Source organism: Poromitra crassiceps (assembly GCF_964638095.1).
Source record: "Poromitra crassiceps genome assembly, chromosome: 4".
NCBI classification, from domain to species: domain Eukaryota; kingdom Metazoa; phylum Chordata; class Actinopteri; order Beryciformes; family Melamphaidae; genus Poromitra; species Poromitra crassiceps.
Window position 1 is genome coordinate 653,931 of NC_139626.1, and position 21,465 is coordinate 675,395.

Sequence of the window (21,465 nt, forward strand, 5' to 3'; positions counted from 1 at the left end):
TTGTTTCTCTGTCTGTCCCACTGATGTCATAAATTCACTCACACACACAAAGTCCCAGTGATGTCATAAATTGTGACATCATCAGTGATGTTAGAGGCATTGTGACATAATCAGTGATGCACACACACACACAAACACAAGACAACACACACAAGAGACAGACACACACAGATTACATCAGTGATGATTATGAACTGGCTTTGATCGCGACATAACATTAGAAGTCAGGGATTTGCAGTTCTACAGTCTCCCATCTGAAATAAATGATGTTGATTGTCTTCTGCTTCGGCTGCACAGGGAGAAGTGTGAATTTCATGTCACACGTGTTAAACGGTGCAAGCGGTAATCTATCGAAAATGTATCTCACCTGACTGGTGAGGTTAGTGCACAGGGTTTACTCATTCTAGCAGACAACTCAAATGACCACCATGTTGTTTGACCTTGATATGAAGATGAAGGAAAACCACAAGTCTCTGAGATTTTTTTGATTTTCAATTTATTCTTTGAGGCCAACAATTTGTTTTTACAAAAATAATAAAAAGAATCAAATCAAGTGTCATCTTCATACTGTAGAAAGAGTAGCATGACAAAGCCCCTAGGGTTGACTGGGCAGAGGCATTGCATAATTAGCAAAAACAGACATCAACACAAGTAAAAACTACAGATTCAAGTAAAAGGTCATCTAAATCAGTGGTTCTCAAAGTGGGGTCCAGGGACCCCAGGGGTCCTAGGGGTTGCCAGCAAAAAGGGAAATAATTCATTTTCACTATAATTCCATCAATAAGTAACACAATGACATAATGTATGACTATTTTGGTCATGGGTTTCATACACTTTCTGTAATAAAACATTCAAAAGCAAAAAATCTTATCCAATGGGGGTCCCGTGGTCTAATTTGTGTCAGTTTAGGGGTCCTTGACGTTGAGAACCACTGATCTAAATAATAATGAAGTCACATCAAAGCCTTGTGGCCAGCTCTTGGGAATTAAGACTCTTGCCTGGTTCCACTGGTCAGAGGAGTCAAACTAAACCCATAGGACCAGTCCCCCTCAGGACAGACATTGGGAGATTTGTATCTGTTTGTAGTCCTCACCAAGGTTTTACTAGTGGGAAACGGACCGCTTGACAGTCATGTCCCAATTAAAATTCAGAGAACCCATTTCAAGAACTCTAAAAACGAACCTTTTTTGTAACCTTAAGCAATTTCAAGTGGTGCTGAACTGTATGAGCAATTCTGATCAGTGATAGACTGAAGTCTACAGTAGGTTACATGCATGGCATCTGCTAGGGATAGATACCCAATGTACACAAAAGCAGACACTACTGGTCCTTTTGTTTAGCTTAACTCCCCTGTTTCACATAAAGCCTACTGAAATATATTAATTAATTTTCTTCTCGCTGGTGGCATCACTGGCAGCGCTGTCGTAATGGCACTTCTCCACACATCGCCTTGGGAACCATCCCCTCATGCGGTCCCCCACTGACAGCCAAACAGAGAAAAAACACAGACATGTAGTGCTGACCATGGAATGTTCAACATACAGTATATGATTGAAAATTATGAGGGGGGAGTTTAGGCTATACCTATTATTTGCTCCTCCCTCAAAACTTTGTCTCCGTACATCCACCATCTAAAAGCAGAGAGAAAACAAACAAAAGACACATTATGAATTAGGTGCAATCCACTCTTGGAGACAGGGACAATAACCAACCTATGAGACAAACCACCACAATGATCACAGCGGACTCACTTGGTGCCACGGGTGGCCAAAATGGTGTCTCCCTTGCTGAGGGGGATCCTAGGCTCTTCGGTGCAGGGGGTTCTGAAGAAGGTGTGGAGACCCTTGCTGACGGGACAGCAAGCGCCGTTGTAGTCCTCCACTGCCCGGTACTGGACCTGCTGGCCGATGCATGAGACATCTGTTTATTCTACTGCTCTGACCACAGCCTGGATTAAGGCAAACTAGATGTATTTATAGTCATGTTGCTAGGTATTAATCCATACATTACAAGTATTTATTAATGTCTTTAGAATGTATTATAGATACTGTGTGTTCTTTATAGAAAGTGCTACCGCCGCTACTCTGAACATGCTATCTACGTATCTTGATATTATATCAACAGTGCTTTTATTGCTTTAAAATGGCACATTGGCTATATTTAAAGGACCAGGAATATTCCTAGCCTAGCGTGGAGACCCTGGAGATGATGCGCCATGGCTGCAGTTATGTAAATCACCCACCCCGCGGGCTCCCAAAATCGTGACTGACAGACAGACAGACACCGCCCACTATAAAACTAGAAAGCACCAAGCAACGACCTGTTGTGGATGTGGGGAAATAAGGTCCAGCTTGTAAAAAAAAACAGAATTCTCGTTTAACCCATTGATACCTGATGCAGCATTTGTGTGTGTATCCCTTTAAGACGTCTTAAAAAAAAAACACGATTTCAGACGGACAAGCCTGTCTTTATTGTCACACGATTACACATCAACACATGCACGGACGGCCACATACACACACATGCTGACGGTGGCCGGTGAAATTTGTCCTCTGCATTTAACCCATCCTGGCTTGTCCTTTCCTCCGGGGGGCAGGCCAGGAGCAGTGGTCGCTTTTCTCGTACAGCGCCCGGGGGGACCAACTTCGGATGTTGTCGTCACTGGTCGGATGACGATGACGATCTGATCTTCTGCATGTTTTTAATGGGGGGGGGGGTTATATACGGAGGAACCCCCCTGGGGGAGCACGGGGAGAACATGCAAACTCCACACAGACAGAAAGGCCCTTACGACGAGATACCCCACCTGGGCAGTGGGCACTGAAGATATGGGGGGGAACACTAGCCTGGGTAAACCCATCCCCCACGTGACCTGCTCTCAGACCTGTTCTCAGTCACTATGACTGGGAACTGAGAGAGCAGGTCACGTGGGGGCTGGGTTTACCTAGGCTAGGGGAACACAACCACAGCGCTCACAGTGTCCCAGGCGAGAATCTAACTCAGGACCTTCTGACTGCGAGGCGACAGCTCTACCACTGAGCCACCGTGCCCCAAAGGGATAAAGACACAAATGAGGGATATACACGCAAATGCTGCATCAGGTATCAATGGGTTAACTGGAGGAAATCATTTTTGGTTCTGCCCCTGGTGATATGACACCGCCTGTGACCATCCATGGTACTGACATTAAACAAGTTCCGTCGTACAAATATCTGGGGGTGATGATAGACACCACTCTGTCATGGTCCTCACATATTGAGTACATTTGTAAGAGGATACAGCAGCGTATTTACTTCCTACGAAGACTCAGATCGTTCGGTGCTAGTAGTCAGATCTTGTCTTTCTTTTATACCTCTGTTGTCCAAACTGTGTTGTTGTACTGTAGCACGGCCTGGTTTAACAGCCTATCAGTAACCCATAAGAACAAACTGTATAGCCAAATTAAGATCTGTGCTAAAATTACTGGTAGGCCTGTTGAGGCCGTGCTACATTCTTTCAAGGAAGCCCATACTAAGAGCATGCTTAGACTAGCAAATAGTATCTCCTCGGACCCCTTACATGTTTTAAATGGAGAATATCAACTGTTGCCATCCATGAGGCGGTTCAGGGTCCCTAAATTTAAGAAAAACAGACTAAAGAACTCTTTTGTACACCAGTCTGTCCTGCTTCTAAACCAACATCGATAATTCAGGATTTGTTTGTTGCTTTTTGCTGCAATGTTTTGTCTGTAACTAGTTTTGTCCTGTCTGTATTGTGAACGGTTATGCCACGGAGGCAAAACAAATTTCAGTGTAAGCTGACAATAAAGTTGTATCGTATCGTAACTCATTAAATCTCATAAACCTTACACCAAGATCACACACAACAAACAGTCCATCCTAAACACACTCTTGCTCTCTGTGAATCAACACCACACTCATGCTGCAATAGAACTTTGGCAGGTACTTACGCTTCTCACTCGCTTGTCAGCTTTCTGCTTCAGCTGCTCGATCTGTTGAGAACACCACCACCACCACCATCAATACATGGGACTATTATTCGATAGAGATGACAAATGTTTCTGCATTTGGGCGTCAACATGAATTCTGAATGGAAAAGATCCTTGCAGACACTAAAACGCTTTGGGCTTCATTTCATTATACTACAACATTGCATATATACAGTAGGTCTGATAGACCCTTCTCACGGCGGCCATTTTGTGTCGAAAAGACACAGGTTTGCACCTGTGTCTTTTCAAAACATTAACATTAACAAAACATTAATGAGGGTTTCAAACTTCCATGATTGGAATTTGGAAACCCTCATTAGTGTTTTGCTTGCACCTGTGTTTATTCTGCCTTCTCAACACAAAATGACCTCCGTGAAAAGGGTCTATTGCACTGTACCATCATTCTACAAATTAAAGATAAATGAACAATTTGTCATTTCACATACTTGCACATTAAAAACAGTCATAGACAAAAAAAAAACAAGGCCAGGTCGAAACCTGGCATAGGGCCGGTGCATGGTAAAATTTCCATTTCTGCACTGCATGGCGATGTCCTGTACCACCAACTATTTATACACAGACAAAACACAGCAATGAGATCCTTTAGATTTATTTCTAAATTCCGTTTTATTTTTTCCCCAATTATTATTTTTGCTTTTTCTTTCTGTCAGACAGCCTCTTCCACACTCAAACTGAAAAGCAAGCTGTGACATGATGTAAGGGTCCCACGCACCGCAATCCAAAACAGAATTATTTATCTGGACCTATTTTCCCAATTATGAAACCATTTAGGTTCTACAATAACTACGGTTACTTTAGATTTTAATAATTAGGCCTAATTCTTTTTTAATCTATTTCTGACAAATTGTACATTCCATGTTTTACAGCGAGTTAGTACACCTTTAGAAAACATACATTATGTACGCACAAGTACGCACCTTCAGTCTATGCAAACTGTACACAGTGCACACAGTTTCCAATCACACAACATGCATCCATAGCTTACACACATGAAAACAACGATGTTTTGCGTTCTACATTAATTAAATGAAGACATTACCGTTTGGCAGCTTGCTTTGTTTGTATGATAGATAGGTATTGGCCAAGTATATAAACATTTAAGAGCGAAGACTTTCAGGAAGTGACACAGAGCTCTCTCTCTCTCTCTCTCTCTGGACTAGAGAGAGAGAGAGAGAGAGAGAGAGAGAGAGAGAGAGAGAGAGAGAGAGAGAGAGAGAGAGAGAGAGAGAGAGAGAGAGAGAGAGAGAGAGAGAGAGAGAGAGCGAACACAGCACACGGTGGGAGGGAGACAGAAGCGCTGTGCACTCGAAGTGGCAGAGCAGAGATTAGTCTCGTCGGTGGTGTGTAGAAACCTCTCCTCTGCCTGCTGCGGCGCTGTGTGTGTGTGTGTGCGCGCGTGCAGACAGATAGACAGATGACCGTCAGTAGCCTACGCTATGCGCGCAGCAACACAGCTGATGTAGATGCAGCCAATTGTGCTCTGGAACTTTTTGCCATTTTTCGCCATAAATGTTCGTAAAGTGGCACTTATTGAAACCTACTACCCTGCTTGTAGGCATCAAAAGTCATCAGAAATTAATTTAGTGATGAAATAAAACTTTAAATTGTAAAAAACTTTCCGGAGCTTATGGCGTCTTCTCTGCTTCTGTGCCTCTGCTTATGCCGAAATGCATGCTGGGAGTGTGGAAAGACATTTAGAACCTGAATCGGTGCTCAAATATGCAAATCGGCGACAGAGTCGAATGTAGGGGTCCTGGCTGTGCATGCACAACCGGCCCCAAAAAGAGTAGTGCAAGCATGACCTAACACAGGACAAACAAAGCAAACCTACAGTTAAGGTGTGCTGGTGACACTTGGGATGGACCGGCCAAGCCAGGCCATCACCCTTAGGCGTCCCTGACCAGGTGAAGACTTGTTTGAGGTTGTGCCAGCGGCTGCCGAGGTCGTAGGGGAAGATGAACTCCTCCCCTGTTTGGTAGTACTGGATTCTGTCTTTGGCCTAGTGGAGGAGAGGCATTATTATAAAACACACAGTTCCGACCAAGCAATCTGATTGGTCAACTGCCGTTCTCAAATGAGCACAACAGCACACCTATGAGTCATACTGTAGCCATGCTCAAATGTGGAGAAAACGCTCCAGTTTCCAATTTGTCTTCTAGCTCTGCACCTGCCTCATCACTAAAGAATTACTCTGCCGACCTGTTCAGCACTCATTCCATTACTGACCTGTTCAGCACTCATTCCATTACTGACCTGTTCAGCACTCATTCCATTAACTGACCTGTTCAGCACTCATTCCATTAACTGACCTGTTCAGCACTCATTCCATTAACTGACCTGTTCAGCACTCATTCCATTAACTGACCTGTTCAGCACTCATTCCATTAACTGACCTGTTCAGCACTCATTCCATTAACTGACCTGTTCAGCACTCATTCTATTAACTGACCTGTTCAGCACTCATTCCATTAACTGACCTGTTCAGCACTCATTCTATTAACTGACCTGTTCAGCACTCATTCTATTAACTGACCTGTTCAGCACTCATTCTATTAACTGACCTGTTCAGCACTCATTCCATTAACTGACCTGTTCAGCACTCATTCCATTAACTGACCTGTTCAGCACTCATTCTATTAACTGACCTGTTCAGCACTCATTCCATTAACTGACCTGTTCAGCACTCATTCCATTAACTGACCTGTTCAGCACTCATTCCATTAACTGACCTGTTCAGCACTCATTCCATTAACTGACCTGTTCAGCACTCATTCTATTAACTGACCTGTTCAGCACTCATTCCATTAACTGACCTGTTCAGCACTCATTCTATTAACTGACCTGTTCAGCACTCATTCTATTAACTGACCTGTTCAGCACTCATTCCATTAACTGACCTGTTCAGCACTCATTCCATTAACTGACCTGTTCAGCACTCATTCCATTAACTGACCTGTTCAGCACTCATTCTATTAACTGACCTGTTCAGCACTCATTCTATTAACTGACCTGTTCAGCACTCATTCTATTAACTGACCTGTTCAGCACTCATTCTATTAACTGACCTGTTCAGCACTCATTCTATTAACTGACCTGTTCAGCACTCATTCCATTAACTGACCTGTTCAGCACTCATTCTATTAACTGACCTGTTCAGCACTCATTCTATTAACTGACCTGTTCAGCACTCATTCTATTAACTGACCTGTTCAGCACTCATTCTATTAACTGACCTGTTCAGCACTCATTCTATTAACTGACCTGTTCAGCACTCATTCCATTAACTGACCTGTTCAGCACTCATTCCATTACTGACCTGTTCAGCACTCATTCCATTACTGACCTGTTCAGCACTCATTCTATTAACTGACCTGTTCAGCACTCATTCTATTAACTGACCTGTTCAGCACTCATTCTATTAACTGACCTGTTCAGCACTCATTCCATTAACTGACCTGTTCAGCACTCATTCTATTAACTGACCTGTTCAGCACTCATTCTATTAACTGACCTGTTCAGCACTCATTCTATTAACTGACCTGTTCAGCACTCATTCTATTAACTGACCTGTTCAGCACTCATTCCATTAACTGCCAACACGTGTGAAAAAACCAGCAGCTACACAACAGGGACTATTTCCAGAAATGGAAATAACACTATATTATATATCTTTAATTTTGTTGGTAACTGTTGTATAATTGCAATATTACACTCGAGGGTGTGCTTTAAGATTCAAGATTCAAGATTTTTATTGTCACTCTGTAGTACAAGTATCACGTGTGAAATTCTTGTGCTGTGAACTCCGTTTACAACATAGTACAAATATAACAGGGCATATGAGTGCAAAAACAACAAGAGACACAACAAGCAATAAGGCAGAGTAGAGTGATAAGACAAGTCAGAGACAGTGGCATATTCACTGCACATAGGTGCACATGTCATGTGCATACTTTGGACCGTCATGATCCGTCATGATCCGCCTATTTCACTTCCCAATTCACCCCATTTTGTGTCTAAAAGGCAGGAAGTAAAACAGGTGCAAGCAAGACATTAATTAGAGCCCCGGCACTGGAACACCTAAATGGATTGGAAGTCGGAAAGCCTAATTAATGTCTTGCTTGGACCTGTTTTACTTCCTGCCTTTTAGACACAATATGGGTGAATTGGGTGGGAAGTGAAATAGGCTAATTGGCATTTCAGTGATGCGTATGGACCTCGGTGCAAGCGCCTCGGTCCTGCCGCATCACTGTCGTGCCAATGAGGGTAAAGCACACCCTCGAGTGTGATAGTGCTTAAGTATATGTATTTGAGTGTGAGCACGCATGTGTGTGTGTCAGTGTCACAATACAAAAGAACAACAAAAAAAATCCAAAATTAATCGATCTTCAATTGTGTTGTAACACCACACAATGTGGAAAAGGACAGGGGGGCGAAATACTTTATGAAGGCAACGTAGAACAAAGATGGACATTCTGACCTTTTCCTCGATCCAGGCTTCGATCGAGGTCTTGTTCCGAAGGATGACTTTCATCTGGGAAGGACAGACTGGTTAAAATGTTTAATGATCAAAGAAAACTTTATTAAAATGATTAAAAAGGACAGGTACTTCTTTCTAAACATGTTCTTTCATAATCATTTTTATTATTGCATGTATATTTTCTACTGCATTCTGGATGTTTCATGGAAGGCAAGATGTTCACATGCTCCTATCAAATGTCACATCATCACCAAATAACCTTGTAAATTCTGAACCACAATGGACACAGGGTCCAAAATTAACTTTTTTGTCCACCGGCCAAATGGATAGTGAATGTTAAAATTTGACCAGCCACTCAATAGATTAGCTTTTTTGGGGGGGATGGTGAGTGAAGCAAATCTAACAGCCACTTGCATATTTTTAAGTGGTGCAACCGCTTCTATGAGTGACTTCATCAGTATGAGCATGAGAGTTCACCTGAGATGTAGTGACCTGGAAAGGGGGTTAGGGTTAGGCAGTTGTGAAAAGTCACGAGATCTGGCAAGTGATGTCACTCAACTAGAAGTGATGTCACACAATTGCTGTCAGACAGTCGTGATGTCATCACTGATGTCACTCAAGCAAATGTCTTCTTCTCTTATTCGTTAAAATTGGTAAAGTGGTGTCTGTCTGTCTGCCTGCACGGCTTACTTCAGCACCTGGGTGTGATTTCTTTGCCAGCATTTGCCTGGTGGCAGGTGCTAATTTTGGACCCTGGCATTATACAATATGAAAGGCTTACCTGTATGAAGAAAAGCATGCCAACGGCAATGGTGGTGCCCAGAGCCAAGCCTAAGGCGAAGAGTGTGGCAGCAAAAGCGGGCACACTAAAGGGCATGAGGGGCTGGAAACGCCGCACGGCACTCATGTCAATCTTCACAGTGCTCCAGCCAAAAGAAATCTACAGTGAGAGAAAGGTAAACAGCTTGACGTGTGGAAAGCATCAACAGTTACACTGGGTGAAGAAACTGTGCCTATGGAATGCTGTGCTGCTAACAAAGCCATCTAGAGAATCACTATATACACAATAAAACCAAAAGGCATAATAAAACACAAACTCAAAGAAATATACTATGGTTTGTGTGACAGTAGATATTTTACCAATGGGTACTGCAGGTCCCAAACTAATAAGCTAGGATGTTAGCTTAGCCATTAGGTTTTGATTTTTTTTAACACCAACAGAGACTACTGACCCTCTCATAGAGCTGAGTGTACATGGTCATAATGAAGATGATGGCAGCGTGTGAGCAGCCCAGTGGAGCCAGCAGCAGGAAGCTGGTGAAGTAGGCGTGGTTCTGGTGGCCACAGCAGTTGTTGATCCAGGGGCAGTGGTGGTCCATCTTCATTACGCACCTGAGGGACGGAAGGTAGAGGAGGAGAGGAGTGCTGGGGGATTTGACTGGTTGTTTTGGGAGGCGATATAGTGACAAGCTCATCAACAAGGCATCATGCAAACAAATTCATAGCTACAAGATGATAAGCATACAGATTATTTAAGTGTCAGGGTCCATTGTACATCTGTGTGATTGTTATCCATCATGAGTGGAACTTAAAAAATGAATGGCAAAAACGGATGAACATCTCAGACTTGACTTACCTGGACCAGCTTATTAGTATTATTAATTAATTAATCGATCGATTGATCAATCAATCAATCGATAAATAAATAAATAGTTCAATAATGTTCAATAATCACAGTTTCTGAGAAAAGTTCCAATCAAGTCATTTTTTATGCTCCACTCAGATGAAAGTTTATTTTTGGGTGCTGGTACCTTGAGTGTTCTTTAGGTCACCAGCCTATAACACTCCATAGCTACGTATGTCGGTGAAAACCTACTTCTGCTACTGGAAACAAATGTAGCTACCTACCTGTTACACTTGCGACAGTGGTGGGATCTGGGGGCCTTGTACCCTTGGCACATTCTGCAGAACTGGAGGTACTGAGTATCTTGTTGATTCTCCTGTTTGGGGGAAGACACATTTATTATGTTATTATGACACATTGGGCTGTAGTGCAAAATCACCAATAAGTGCTCGACACTATTTAAGCCAACATCAGTGACAGCTTACTACAGGCAAGGTGATGTCCAAAGTCCGGCCCGGGGGCCAATTGCGGCCCATGGACCGATTTCAAATGGCCCTCTGCTTTCTCAAAATATTCTATACTGTATGTGGCCCTTCAGAGTATTGGTCAATCAAGAAAGTTCAATTTGAATTTTTTTCCGTTCACCTAACGATGACAGCACTATCATACGGTTTGTAGACAAGCAAGTAGGAACAACGCAGGCAGAACTAATGTTTTCAGATGGTAAACATATTACTATTATATTACATATTACTAGTACTATTGCATGTGATTTTTTTTAAACCCATATGATTCAAGAAGCAGCTAGCCCCCCGCTATTTTCACATTATCTAATCTGGCCCCACCAAAAAGTTTTGGACACCCCTGCTATAGGCCCCACTGAGATCCTTACTGGTTTCCAGCCAAGGGGGATGTACCCAGGTCCAACAAACATAGCGTTGAAGTAGTTGTAGAGGATGAGGACAGTCCAGTTGAGAAGCATGATGAAGTTAATACTGCCTCCTGTAGTGTCTAATGGCCAGTACCATATGATGGAGTCCAGGATGGCCATGGTGGAGCACACAGCAATGACAGACAGGGCTATCACAGGACCCCAGTGGCACAATCGGCGAACCTCATGGAGGTTCTCAAATGACACAAAGGCTGACAAGAAGTTCATTTTTTTTCTTTTTTCTTACAAGGTTAGTGTCTTAGTATTTTGGCTGGTGAGTTCCTACAATGTAGTGTCAAAGCTTCAATGTGTTACTTTTTCCCACTGCTATCTTGCAGAGTGAGCAGTCCAGGAAATGCACATCTTCCTTCTCGTTTTCTGAGTAGCCAGCGTCTGGCTGGATCGTGACTCATCGGGCCTTTTTGTGTCCCATTGTCCTTTGCACTGGCAAAGGGCAGCATCCTCTCGTGCCAATCCTGGGAGCACACTATCCTTGTGACAGACTCAAATTCCCCATCTAAGAGAAAAACAGCAACAATACATCAGGAACAGTGATGCTAGAACTCACATGCTCAATGTGATCACTTTGACTATGAAATAGAGTGCCAAAGTGAACGTCACTTACGGCCTTTCTCCCTGTACCAGCGTCTGAAAGAATATGAATGTGGTGAAGGGCGAGAGACAATACTTTTTTGATCCTGTTTGAATTGTGCCACGGGGTACACGTGTAAAATTTGTCGATTTAAAAGATAACTATGCATGTGAAGAAAGTCACAGTTTGTCCTGAAACTGAAACGTAAGGTTTAGTTTTGTCAATCTGAAAAAGCAGTATAATATAACATAATAGTACAGTAGTAGCATATATTCTTTTTTATTAGTATATAATATATAATCCAGGGGTTCCCAAATTTAAGAATGCCGTGGCACACTTTGAAATCTGAAAATCTTCCGGGGCCCACCCAACCCTTTAATCACAACTCTGATCAACACACGTGAGACTAAGATGATGTATTTCCCTATGTTTTTTATATTATATATATTTTTTATATATATATATATATATATATATATATATATATATATATATATATATATATATATATATATATATATATTTCATTAACAGAGCATGTAAACTTGGGCATAAGGGAAATCAATCATCCATCCACAATACATGTATAACAACATTTTGGCAAAATACCCAAAAGCAGATTGTCATTGACATTTTCTCCACCTTTACTCATCAGAAGTATTTGCATGCATAACACATTTGTTGAGACAAAAAGTGATGAGCAACAACAGAAGAAATCAATCCACAAGCTATTAATGCTAAGCTGTGAAAATGCTACCTTATCTAAAGGGGAGATTTATGGGTACCCATTGAACCAATAATTTTCATTCAGATAAATTGAGCTGAGAGGTCAAGGGACCCCTTTGAAATAGTTTTCCCTTGCCCAAATTTAACCTAGGTTTGGATTGTTTTTAGCCCCCTTCCCTTTAAGATAGCATATTGTACTTGGTACTAATGGATGCCTTACTTAGGTCTTCTAGTTTCTTCTGATAACAGGATCTCCACTGTAGCTTTAAGAATGACCCTGCTACAGCCATTTGATTACCCGTGAGTGTTGGCAGACCACTCGTGGACCCATCTGCAGTACCTCCACGGCCCGTAGGGGTTTGCATGTTCATTGAGGATTGCATTTGTTACTAATGACATCATCAGTCACCACTTTCCACCCCTCGACAATGATCAGCAGAACGGTGAAGCTTCTATAACTGACTTTGGGTGTCCGTCCGTCCTTCCACTCAATGATTGTGGGGCATGACATCATCAGTGAGCATGACATCATCATCAGTCGGGGGAGTTTGCATGCTCAGTAATGGATTGTGTTTGTTTACTATTATGACGCACAGAAGGACGGAGACACATCACTTATAGAATCGGCTGCTCATCACTGGTGACATCCTCACTGATGACATCACTGGTGACATCACTCACTGATGACATCACAATTGCTCGATGACATCATCGAGTGCTCAAGTGACATCACTGGTGACATCACCAATTTACATATACAGTAAGTGACATCACTGATGATGTCAGACATTGTGATGTCATCAGTGATGTCATAAATCCTTCCCTGCAGCGGCTATAAGTAGGACGGACTGGTGCAACTCAGGCAATTTGAGATCATTGACCTCACCAATTCTATGCATAGTAATATCCTATCACTTATGACAGCCCACTGTCTTCCCAAGGCCTCGACATGGTACTTTGGACGAAAGATCGATCCGGGATGATAGATCTTGAGGAGGGAGGCCCGCTGACACCGGCCTTCCTCAACTCCAACGTCCTCGTCCACGCGCTGATCCTCAACGAGGGCCCCGAGGGGGTGAGACCGCAGACCGGGGGCAAGTATGAGCTCACCGAGGTCGGCTCCTTCGTGGACAGGGCCAGTGAGACTGGGGAGGACGAGGAGCTTTCAGAGATCATGGCGGTGATCCTCTGCCAGGCCAATGCAAAGGTGCAGCGGGAGGACGCCCTGCTGGAGAATGGCAGCCAGAGCAATGACACGAGCACTGAGCACAGCCCCAGGCCGCCCACATCCCTCAAGGAGACCTCTTTCAGCATCGGCCTGCAGGTGCTCCTCCCCTTCCTGCTAGCCGGGTTCCTGACAGTGCTGGTAGGAATGGTGCTAGACATTGTCCAGCACTGGAAGGTGTTTACCGAGGTGTCAGAGGTGTTCACCCTGGTTTTAGCGCTCCTGGGGCTCAAAGGCAACCTGGAGATGACACTGGCCTCTAGACTTTGCACAGCAGCTAACATTGGTCAGATGGACACAAGCAAGGACATGTGGAAGTTGATTATGGGGAACCTGGCCCTCATCCAGGTCCAAGCCACAGTGGTGGGCTTTCTGGCCTCCATTACTGCTGTGATCTTCGGCTTGATACCAGAGGGCCACTTCAGGCTGGACCATGCCGTGCTGCTGTGTGCCACCAGTGTGGCTACTGCATTCATAGCCTCTCTGCTGCTAGGGGTCATCACGATCAGTGTGATCATTGCATCCAGGAAGCTTGGCATCAACCCGGATAACGTGGCCACGCCCATCGCTGCCAGCCTGGGAGACCTGATCACCCTGTCTCTGCTGGCAGTTATCTCTACAGGACTGTACAACGAACTAGAGTACAATAACTATGCCAACCCCCTGGTGTGTGCCATGTTTGTTGTCATGTGCCCCCTATGGGTGGTGATAGCTAGGAAGATCCCATCAACCAGGGAGGTCCTCTATTCAGGCTGGGTGCCGGTCATCATTGCCATGACCATCCACAGTATCGGTGGTCTGATCCTCAACAAGACTGTCACCAACCCAAACTTTGCAGGCATTGCTGTCTTCACTCCCCTCATCAACGGCATGGGAGGTAGCCTGGCTGCGGTTCAGGCAAGTAGAATATCCACCTATCTGCACATGAACTGCCTTCCCACCCTCAGGAAGTGCCCCACGCCCTGCAACTCCTTCTTCGGTTCCACTGTGAATTCTCGTTCGGCCCGAGTGCTTCTCCTGCTTGTCGCCCCGGGTCACCTCATCTTCATCTACACCATCAGTTCCATGAAGGCGGGACACACCACTCTGACACCCATCTTCATCAGCTTCTACCTGGCCGCTGCACTCCTGCAGGTGCTCCTCCTGCTCTACCTAGCAGACTGGATGGTCCACTGGATGTGGGGCCGAGGCATGGACCCCGACAACTTCTCCATCCCCTACCTGACGGCCCTGGGCGACCTGCTGGGGACCGGCTTCCTGGCCCTCGTCTTCCTGCTCTGCTGGGTTATCGAGGACAAAGACACCAGTAGTAGTCCAGTAAAAATAGCGCTCAACGTCTCACTAATTGCAACAACACAAGCAAACTCAATGGATTTTGTCTCAGTACAGTCTACATGACAGAAAAAAGTCAAAAAGAATCCTATCAGGGCTAAATTTTGAAAATTACCTAAATACGATCCTACCAAAAATGCCTTTTTTACAATGGAAGTCTATGGGAGGACTGGTCAAACCATGCCCACTGAACTCTAAAAACTCTCAAACTCTAAGCTACAAACTCCATTGAAACTTTAAACAGGTCATCACCACCTTTTAGTCCTTTATTATTGCTCTCATTCAGCTTCTTTTTTTATACTTTATGTAGCATCTGAAAAAGTAGTACTACATCTCTGGTGTCGCACAATATACGTCACACCATCAACAACATGGACTGGTGGGAGAGATGTCACTTATGCGACTGCAAGTCAAGAAAGTTGCAGTTTGCGGTAAAACTGTGGCACTATAACAGAAAGACTATGCACAACAAAAGTAATCTTTTACATTGACAAACATGATATGTGTACCCCGTGGCACAATTCAAACTGGATCGTGATCAAAAACATATTGTCTCTCACCGTTCACCACCATTCATATTTTTTCAGATGCTGGTACAGGGGGAAAGGCAGGATGTGACGTTCACTTTGGCTCTCTATAGAACGAATCAGCGTGACATCACAATCCCCCCGGAAATGCGGAACCCGGCAGCAGTTGACTAGTATGAGTTGTGCCAAACAAATGTTGATATCTCAAAAACTATACATCACATCACTTATATTTTGACATTCTGAGTGAGAGCAGACGTAGCTCAAGAGTCTGATGTATAATATATGTATGTCGTGTTAAAGTTGTGTGAACTGTCGCAGTTTTTTTAAATGATGAAGTGAATTTGTAAACAGCACAGCCGGGCTAGAGTGAGACACTCAAGACTGGCTCGATAGGGTCCCATTATAAAGTTACCCCCAGTAAGCCGTTTGTTTACCAACAAGCGGATCAGTCCCAACAGTGCTGTGCAATTCTGTTTCACACAAATACATTTATCATTCAATGTGTTAACCTGGGGACTGTGGATGGAAACTAGCCTTGTGCTAAATTCGTCACTTTTTACACTTTTACCATGTTTCAGGTGACTGTATCCGTTTCATGTTCATGTGTTCATTAATTGTGCATTGTCCCGTCCAAATAAACAGATAAAGTAAAGTAAAGTAATTTTCAGGAGGCTAAGAATTCATTCTGACTGGTTGAATGTGCTAGTTAACAGTATTAAATCTGACACTGACCACTCTTTATGTCTTGGTTTGCTTATTTAATGCCAAATGAATTGTACACTTGGGGACTTGGTTGGCAGACTGCATCACTGCATCGAGTACCTATGTCTCTTCATTTTCTCCCGAAATCCATCTATTTTCCTTTTCTTGACCTTACACCGCTTAATTATGTTCTTATTCTTATCTTATCTTATGTTCACTCTAAACTCTGAAGCACAAAAGGACTAGCTTCTGTGTAACCTTTCCACACTAAATTGTCCATCTTAAATCCTACTAAAAATCGACTGGAGAATGATCCTAAATAGGCCGTGTTGGGACCCATGAAAAAGTGCTTAGAAAATGAGTTTCGTTCCCATGTCATGGGCACTACTCATTCAATGCATTTTTTCATAGACAATACCCTTCTGGACTTTGGGTTAAAAGTTCTACTCATAATATCCTGCAGTATTTTGTCACAAGCCAGAAATGTATAAACAGTTTATAACCAAAAAACGAAAATCTTGTGCTGCTGTTTTTGCTTGTAAAATGTGTTTTTGGCAACACAAAATCTTTCTCAAATGTCATAAATGCTAAAATGCATATACTTAACATCTGAAACAAGTATTGGTGCCTTTAGTTTACTCATATGTGAATTTAGATCATGAAATGTAGCATATTTGTTAAAGAATATGCTTCAACTTAAGTGTTTGCCACACAGTACAATGAAACCTCCACAGTAAATTGTGCCAAAAGCTTATATTATGTTTCATACATAGAAAATGTCTCAACCTACTGTGTAATGAAAGGTAGAAAAGAAAATCAGGGCACCTTGGACCAAAATGGCAGAAAATCTATCAAAATGTTACCACGCCCCCTAAATTGGAATAATGCAAAAAATGGACAAGACTAAAAATTAAAGTACTAGAGGTCAGAATTATTACAACATATGGTATGAAACATTTATTCAAGTACCACAAAGTGTCACAGCATCTGTCATTTGTACACCCCCCCCCCCCGCCAAGGAAATATATGAAAATACAAAATAGCATACAAATGCATCACAATAAAACCTTCTGTTGGCTGTGTAAGTAGTCTGTGCTGTTTGCATTTATGCATTGCATTTAACTGGATGTAGGCAGTGTGGCAATTCTTTAACAATTTAATAATTCTTGAACAAAACAAGTAGTAGGCCTACATAGTAACATGTTGGGTTACTCATCCCTATCACTTTCATCAGAGTCATCATCCCATGTACCTCTTTCTTCTGTTTCCTTTGACACATTTTCACAGTCCTGGCAGTGACATAAATCAGTGCAAGACAGTTTTGCAGACATGCATGAACATCTTCCAGTTTCACATTTGCTTTTTTTACAATTACAGTGGACTACCTGCAACACACTATCAGGGGCAGGATTTCTAGTCATCCATGTTACTGTTAACTCCCCATCCTCCATGCCCCATCCATTGCCAATGGGTGAAGGAGCACACATCCTACTAGTCAGAGAACGTCTCATCACTGCTGCTTGGTAGTTTGCCCTTTTGCAATGTTGGTGGAGAGCATCACTTGTTGGGGGAATGGACAGTTCTGGCAAAGCTGATGATGCCGTACAAAATGATTTGTACCTTGCATCGTTCACGTTTTTGGCAGATGATTGGCCATACAGGTGGCACACATATTTGCTCAGTGTGTTGAAAGTTGACTGGTCAAGGTTAAAACTGCTGCCAAGATTTGTGAACCCAGTCAGGTATTCTTCTTTCTGGCAAGCAAGAGAAAATGTCTTCCCTTTGCCCTTGCCATGAAAGGCACTGGTCGAGTCACAACCTGTGAAGGTATGGATGCCAATGAGTGCAGAACAAACACTGGTGCCAAGAGCTGCTGACACCTTAGCCACATCAATGATCCTCGTTCTGTTGCCTACTCCTGTGAAGAAATACAAGCTACACTGTAAATCTCTCTGCAGACTTACAGCAATCACTGCCACGTCAGTATCGGGGCTTTTGATGACTACAGTTTGGTGTTCTTGTGCAGCATGCTGTGCATGTACAAATACCCTAGTGTCATATTCCTCATGGTCACATGTCAGTTCTTGAACAGCAGTGACAGTTTGTGAACCCTCTTTTACGGAAACACAGTGACACAGTTCTCCATGTGCTATGTACAAGCTGAGGTCCCTGCCCAAAATGGTGAGGTCAGCATCTCGCCATGCAACATAGAGGAATTCTGCCAGTTCTGCTTTGTTTGTTCCATCTGATAGAAACTTTTTCCATTGCGTTGGTGCCTTTTGATCCCGTCCATAGATTTGCACCCGTTGTGTACCGACCCCAGCCCTACGTGACCGCTCTAGGTTGCGTCAGAAACATTCAAATCCTCTGCTGTGGGAGGCCAGGGGCATTTCATCCCGGGAGTTTCATTCACAAGTCTCTTCAATATCAGTCCTGCACTGTACAGTGTCCTTGTGTGCTCTGTAGTTTGTCCAGATGTGTGTTCATTGTCACTTTCAGCTTGGCTTACCTCGGTTGACTCAGTTGTTGTCGTGTCTGATGGATGCGGTAGCCTGTCTAACAGTGTATCTGCTGATAATGTTTCAACAAAAACCAGTTCGGAGATGTTGCGCGTTGCAGGGCTGTGAAACACCAGCTGGGGGAAATCACGGGCCAACCGCTTTTTCAGTTTATCCTGCCTGCAAAATGAAAATATAGAAAAAGACGAGCACAAATGTATAAATAAAGGGATTTTTTTCACAATGAGAAACAAATACATTTAAACATACTGTCAGCCTTTCTTGTGAGCGAATAAATCAATAAAATGGAAACTTTTCAGTATGAAAGAGGTTCTTTTTTGTTTACTGAACTGTCAAGGACACAGTTACCTGTAGTCTGAAGCATCAATATCCTCATTCTTCTTAACGATGTCTATGAACTTCTTCCTTAGTTGGTTCATTTTCAGGATTTCTTGTTTATCGATAATCCTTTGACGGATGACTCGTTCGCAGAATATCTTGTAGCTGGCAGCAAAGGGTTGTTCATTTCTGAAAACACACACACGCAGACAAAAAAATACTTAACATGTGCAAAGAGGTCTGCTGTCAACATTGTATCTAAAGACAGACAAAATAGTATTTGTTGTAGGTCAAAGCCTTACTTTTGAAATGTGCAGTGTTAATGCAATGTAATAACTCACACTTCATCTGTGGTTGCAGTATGTGTTGCCGTAGACTTTGACAAGGACCTTGTGTATTCTCTGTAACAGGACCTGTGGTAACGCACTTCCAGAGACACACAGTCTTTGTCTTTGATATGCAAAAGAACGCTAGAGTCTTCCTTCTTCTCAGCAGCCTTCCGCAACTGGCCTGAAAACAAAAAAAAGTTATAATCAGCTTTACTGTCAAATCACACATTTTATAATTTAAAAAAAGTGGGTGACATTTGTTTTTGTATCTTTTATCCATTGTATTGTTATTACAAGAAAAAAGAGGTGGGGGGGGGGGGCAAGGAGATCAAGGCAATAAAAGAAAATGCTCCCTCTCTCTGTGGGTGTGTGTGTGTGTGTGTGTGTGTGTGTGTGTGTGTGTGTGTGTGTTGGTTTGGGGGCTGTAAATAACACAGTGAACAATGGGCCAGCTGGCACTTGTGACCTGCCCCCTTGACCTCCATGCATTCCTGGGTTAGGGTTAGCTAATAAAGTAGTGAATCAATCAGCAGTTGGTGCTTCAGTCTCTGTTCTGTAGATACACATTTTTTTTTTATCAATGATAAGTAATATAATATAATATATAAATCAACTACATCACAAGACCACCGCCTTTTCTGCCTGTCTATCTGCACACTTCCTTGTTCCATGTTTTTCAGTCCCGTGTGTGTGTGTGTGTGTGTGTGAGATAGAGAGAGAGAGGGGGGGGTCGCTTACCTGCAGACACTGTCTCTGCTTGTGAAAGTTGATCCTTCTTCCGTTTTCCACCAACAGTAATATATTTGTCCACCTTTTTAAAAATGATGCAGATGGCTGGAAGGACAGGGCCAGCAGAACGGATGGGCAAACCTGTCCGAGACCGAAGTTTCTTTCGGGGGGTTTCAGACGTGGCTCCGTCGGGGCCGATGCTGTCCGAGGCTGCGGCTGCATCTGGTTCTTCTTCTTCTTCCCCCTGCACCATCTGTGTGCAGCGTTTCTCAGCCAAACCCAAACGTCTTTTACAAATAAAGCGACGGTAACACGTCGCGTGAAATCCAGCGTCCTCGGGAACATGGTCAAAATCCACGTCCACGCAATGTTTAAAAGTTTCAGCGATAACTTTACTATCGCCGTCCAGACAAAGCCACTGTTTGACGACAGACCTGTAAGTGTCCCACCTTGTCTGGGTAAAATCCTGCACGTCCTCATTCTGTACTGACAAAAAGTGCATATAGCATCGTTTGGAGTCCTTTGATTCCCGGCTTTTACGCACTTTTTTCCGCTGTTTTGGTTTCTTTTTCCCCTCTTCGCTGCTTGAACTGGTGGTCGCCATGGCTCTAATGTTATTACGGCAAGGGAATAAAGCGGCTACGCGATTGGTCCACGTGACCAAAACCACACCACTCCCCTTGCACAGATTAGTACGCCTAGTAAGAAATAGTGCCGTCTTTGACCACTGATTATAAAAATACTGCAGGATAACAAGAGTAGAACTTTTTTATTTGTACTTTCTACCTATAGATCTCTTTTATGGAGAAAAAAGTGTGTAGTGCCCCTGCCGTGGGAACGGAAGTAAACGAAAATGCTAGTCACAATATGGCCTAAAAAGTAATGTCTTCGCTAACGCCCAGCTAGCCAATTCCTATCAAGGAAAATATCACAACAGGATTAACGTTAGGCTAGCACTGTCCATTATAATGTTATTAACAGGCAAAACAACAACAACAGGGAAACAGCTTTTAGCAATGAATAATAAATGAGTCAATAACGTTAACGTTACACATTTGATCCCTCATTTGATTCAATCACACCAGCTAAAGCTGCTAAAACTAGTTACGTTAGTTAGCTACTGGCTAGCCTGCTGGCCAAGGCTACGTGATTGACTAACGTTACTGCCAGATGACAAAGCTGCAATGAAGAAACAAGAATAACTACCGTATGCACCTTGAAGATCAAATGAATGCTTACTGATACAAGTATATGCACAGATTTTGTGAACGAAGTAAAAAGCTGTCACTTTAAAAAAAAAATCACCAACCTGGCCACTTCCTTGATTTGTTTCCTTCACATCTTCAATGGACGGAAAGGAAGGAACCTTCCTCATGTGTCTCAGAAGAATGACACCGAGCCGCCCGGCCTGCTATATCACTT

General features: G+C 43.2%; 1 protein-coding gene and 1 pseudogene across 4 annotated transcripts; one reads left to right on the plus strand and one right to left on the minus strand.

Annotated features, from left to right (window-relative positions):
• Positions 1-516: 516 nt before the first annotated feature.
• zdhhc6 (zDHHC palmitoyltransferase 6) lies at positions 517-21,388 on the minus strand. Of its 3 annotated transcripts, none has more exons than XM_083635691.1 (11): positions 21,353-21,388; positions 11,003-11,558; positions 10,395-10,486; positions 9,719-9,878; positions 9,268-9,426; positions 8,487-8,540; positions 5,841-6,008; positions 3,950-3,991; positions 1,752-1,897; positions 1,585-1,631; positions 517-1,480 (listed from the first exon to the last, which is right to left on the minus strand). In XM_083635691.1, exons 2-11 carry the CDS (start codon positions 11,267-11,269, stop codon positions 1,380-1,382), a joined length of 1,236 nt encoding a protein of 411 aa, XP_083491817.1. In that variant the 5' UTR covers positions 11,270-11,558; positions 21,353-21,388; the 3' UTR covers positions 517-1,379. The 3 variants fall into 3 exon arrangements, with proteins under 3 accessions (XP_083491817.1, XP_083491815.1, XP_083491816.1); XM_083635689.1 differs by having other exon boundaries at positions 1,752-1,900; XM_083635690.1 differs by lacking the exon at positions 21,353-21,388 and adding an exon at positions 11,667-11,713 and having other exon boundaries at positions 1,752-1,900.
• On the plus strand, positions 13,339-14,982 carry LOC310774959 (solute carrier family 41 member 1 pseudogene; annotated as a pseudogene). Its single transcript has one exon. The product of its transcript is annotated as a solute carrier family 41 member 1 pseudogene (transcript).
• Positions 21,389-21,465: the final 77 nt, after the last annotated feature.

Coding starts and splice junctions, on each gene's coding strand:
- zdhhc6 (XM_083635689.1), bottom strand. CDS start 11,269: ATGAACTTCTTGTCAGCCTTTGTGTCATTTGAGAACCTCCATGAGGTT. Junction 8,541..9,267: donor GCATGCTTTTCTTCATACAG/GTAAGCCTTTCA, acceptor TGTCCTTCCCAG/ATGAAAGTCATCCTTCGGAA. Junction 3,992..5,840: donor GTCACCAGCACACCTTAACT/GTAGGTTTGCTT, acceptor TGTTCTCAACAG/ATCGAGCAGCTGAAGCAGAA.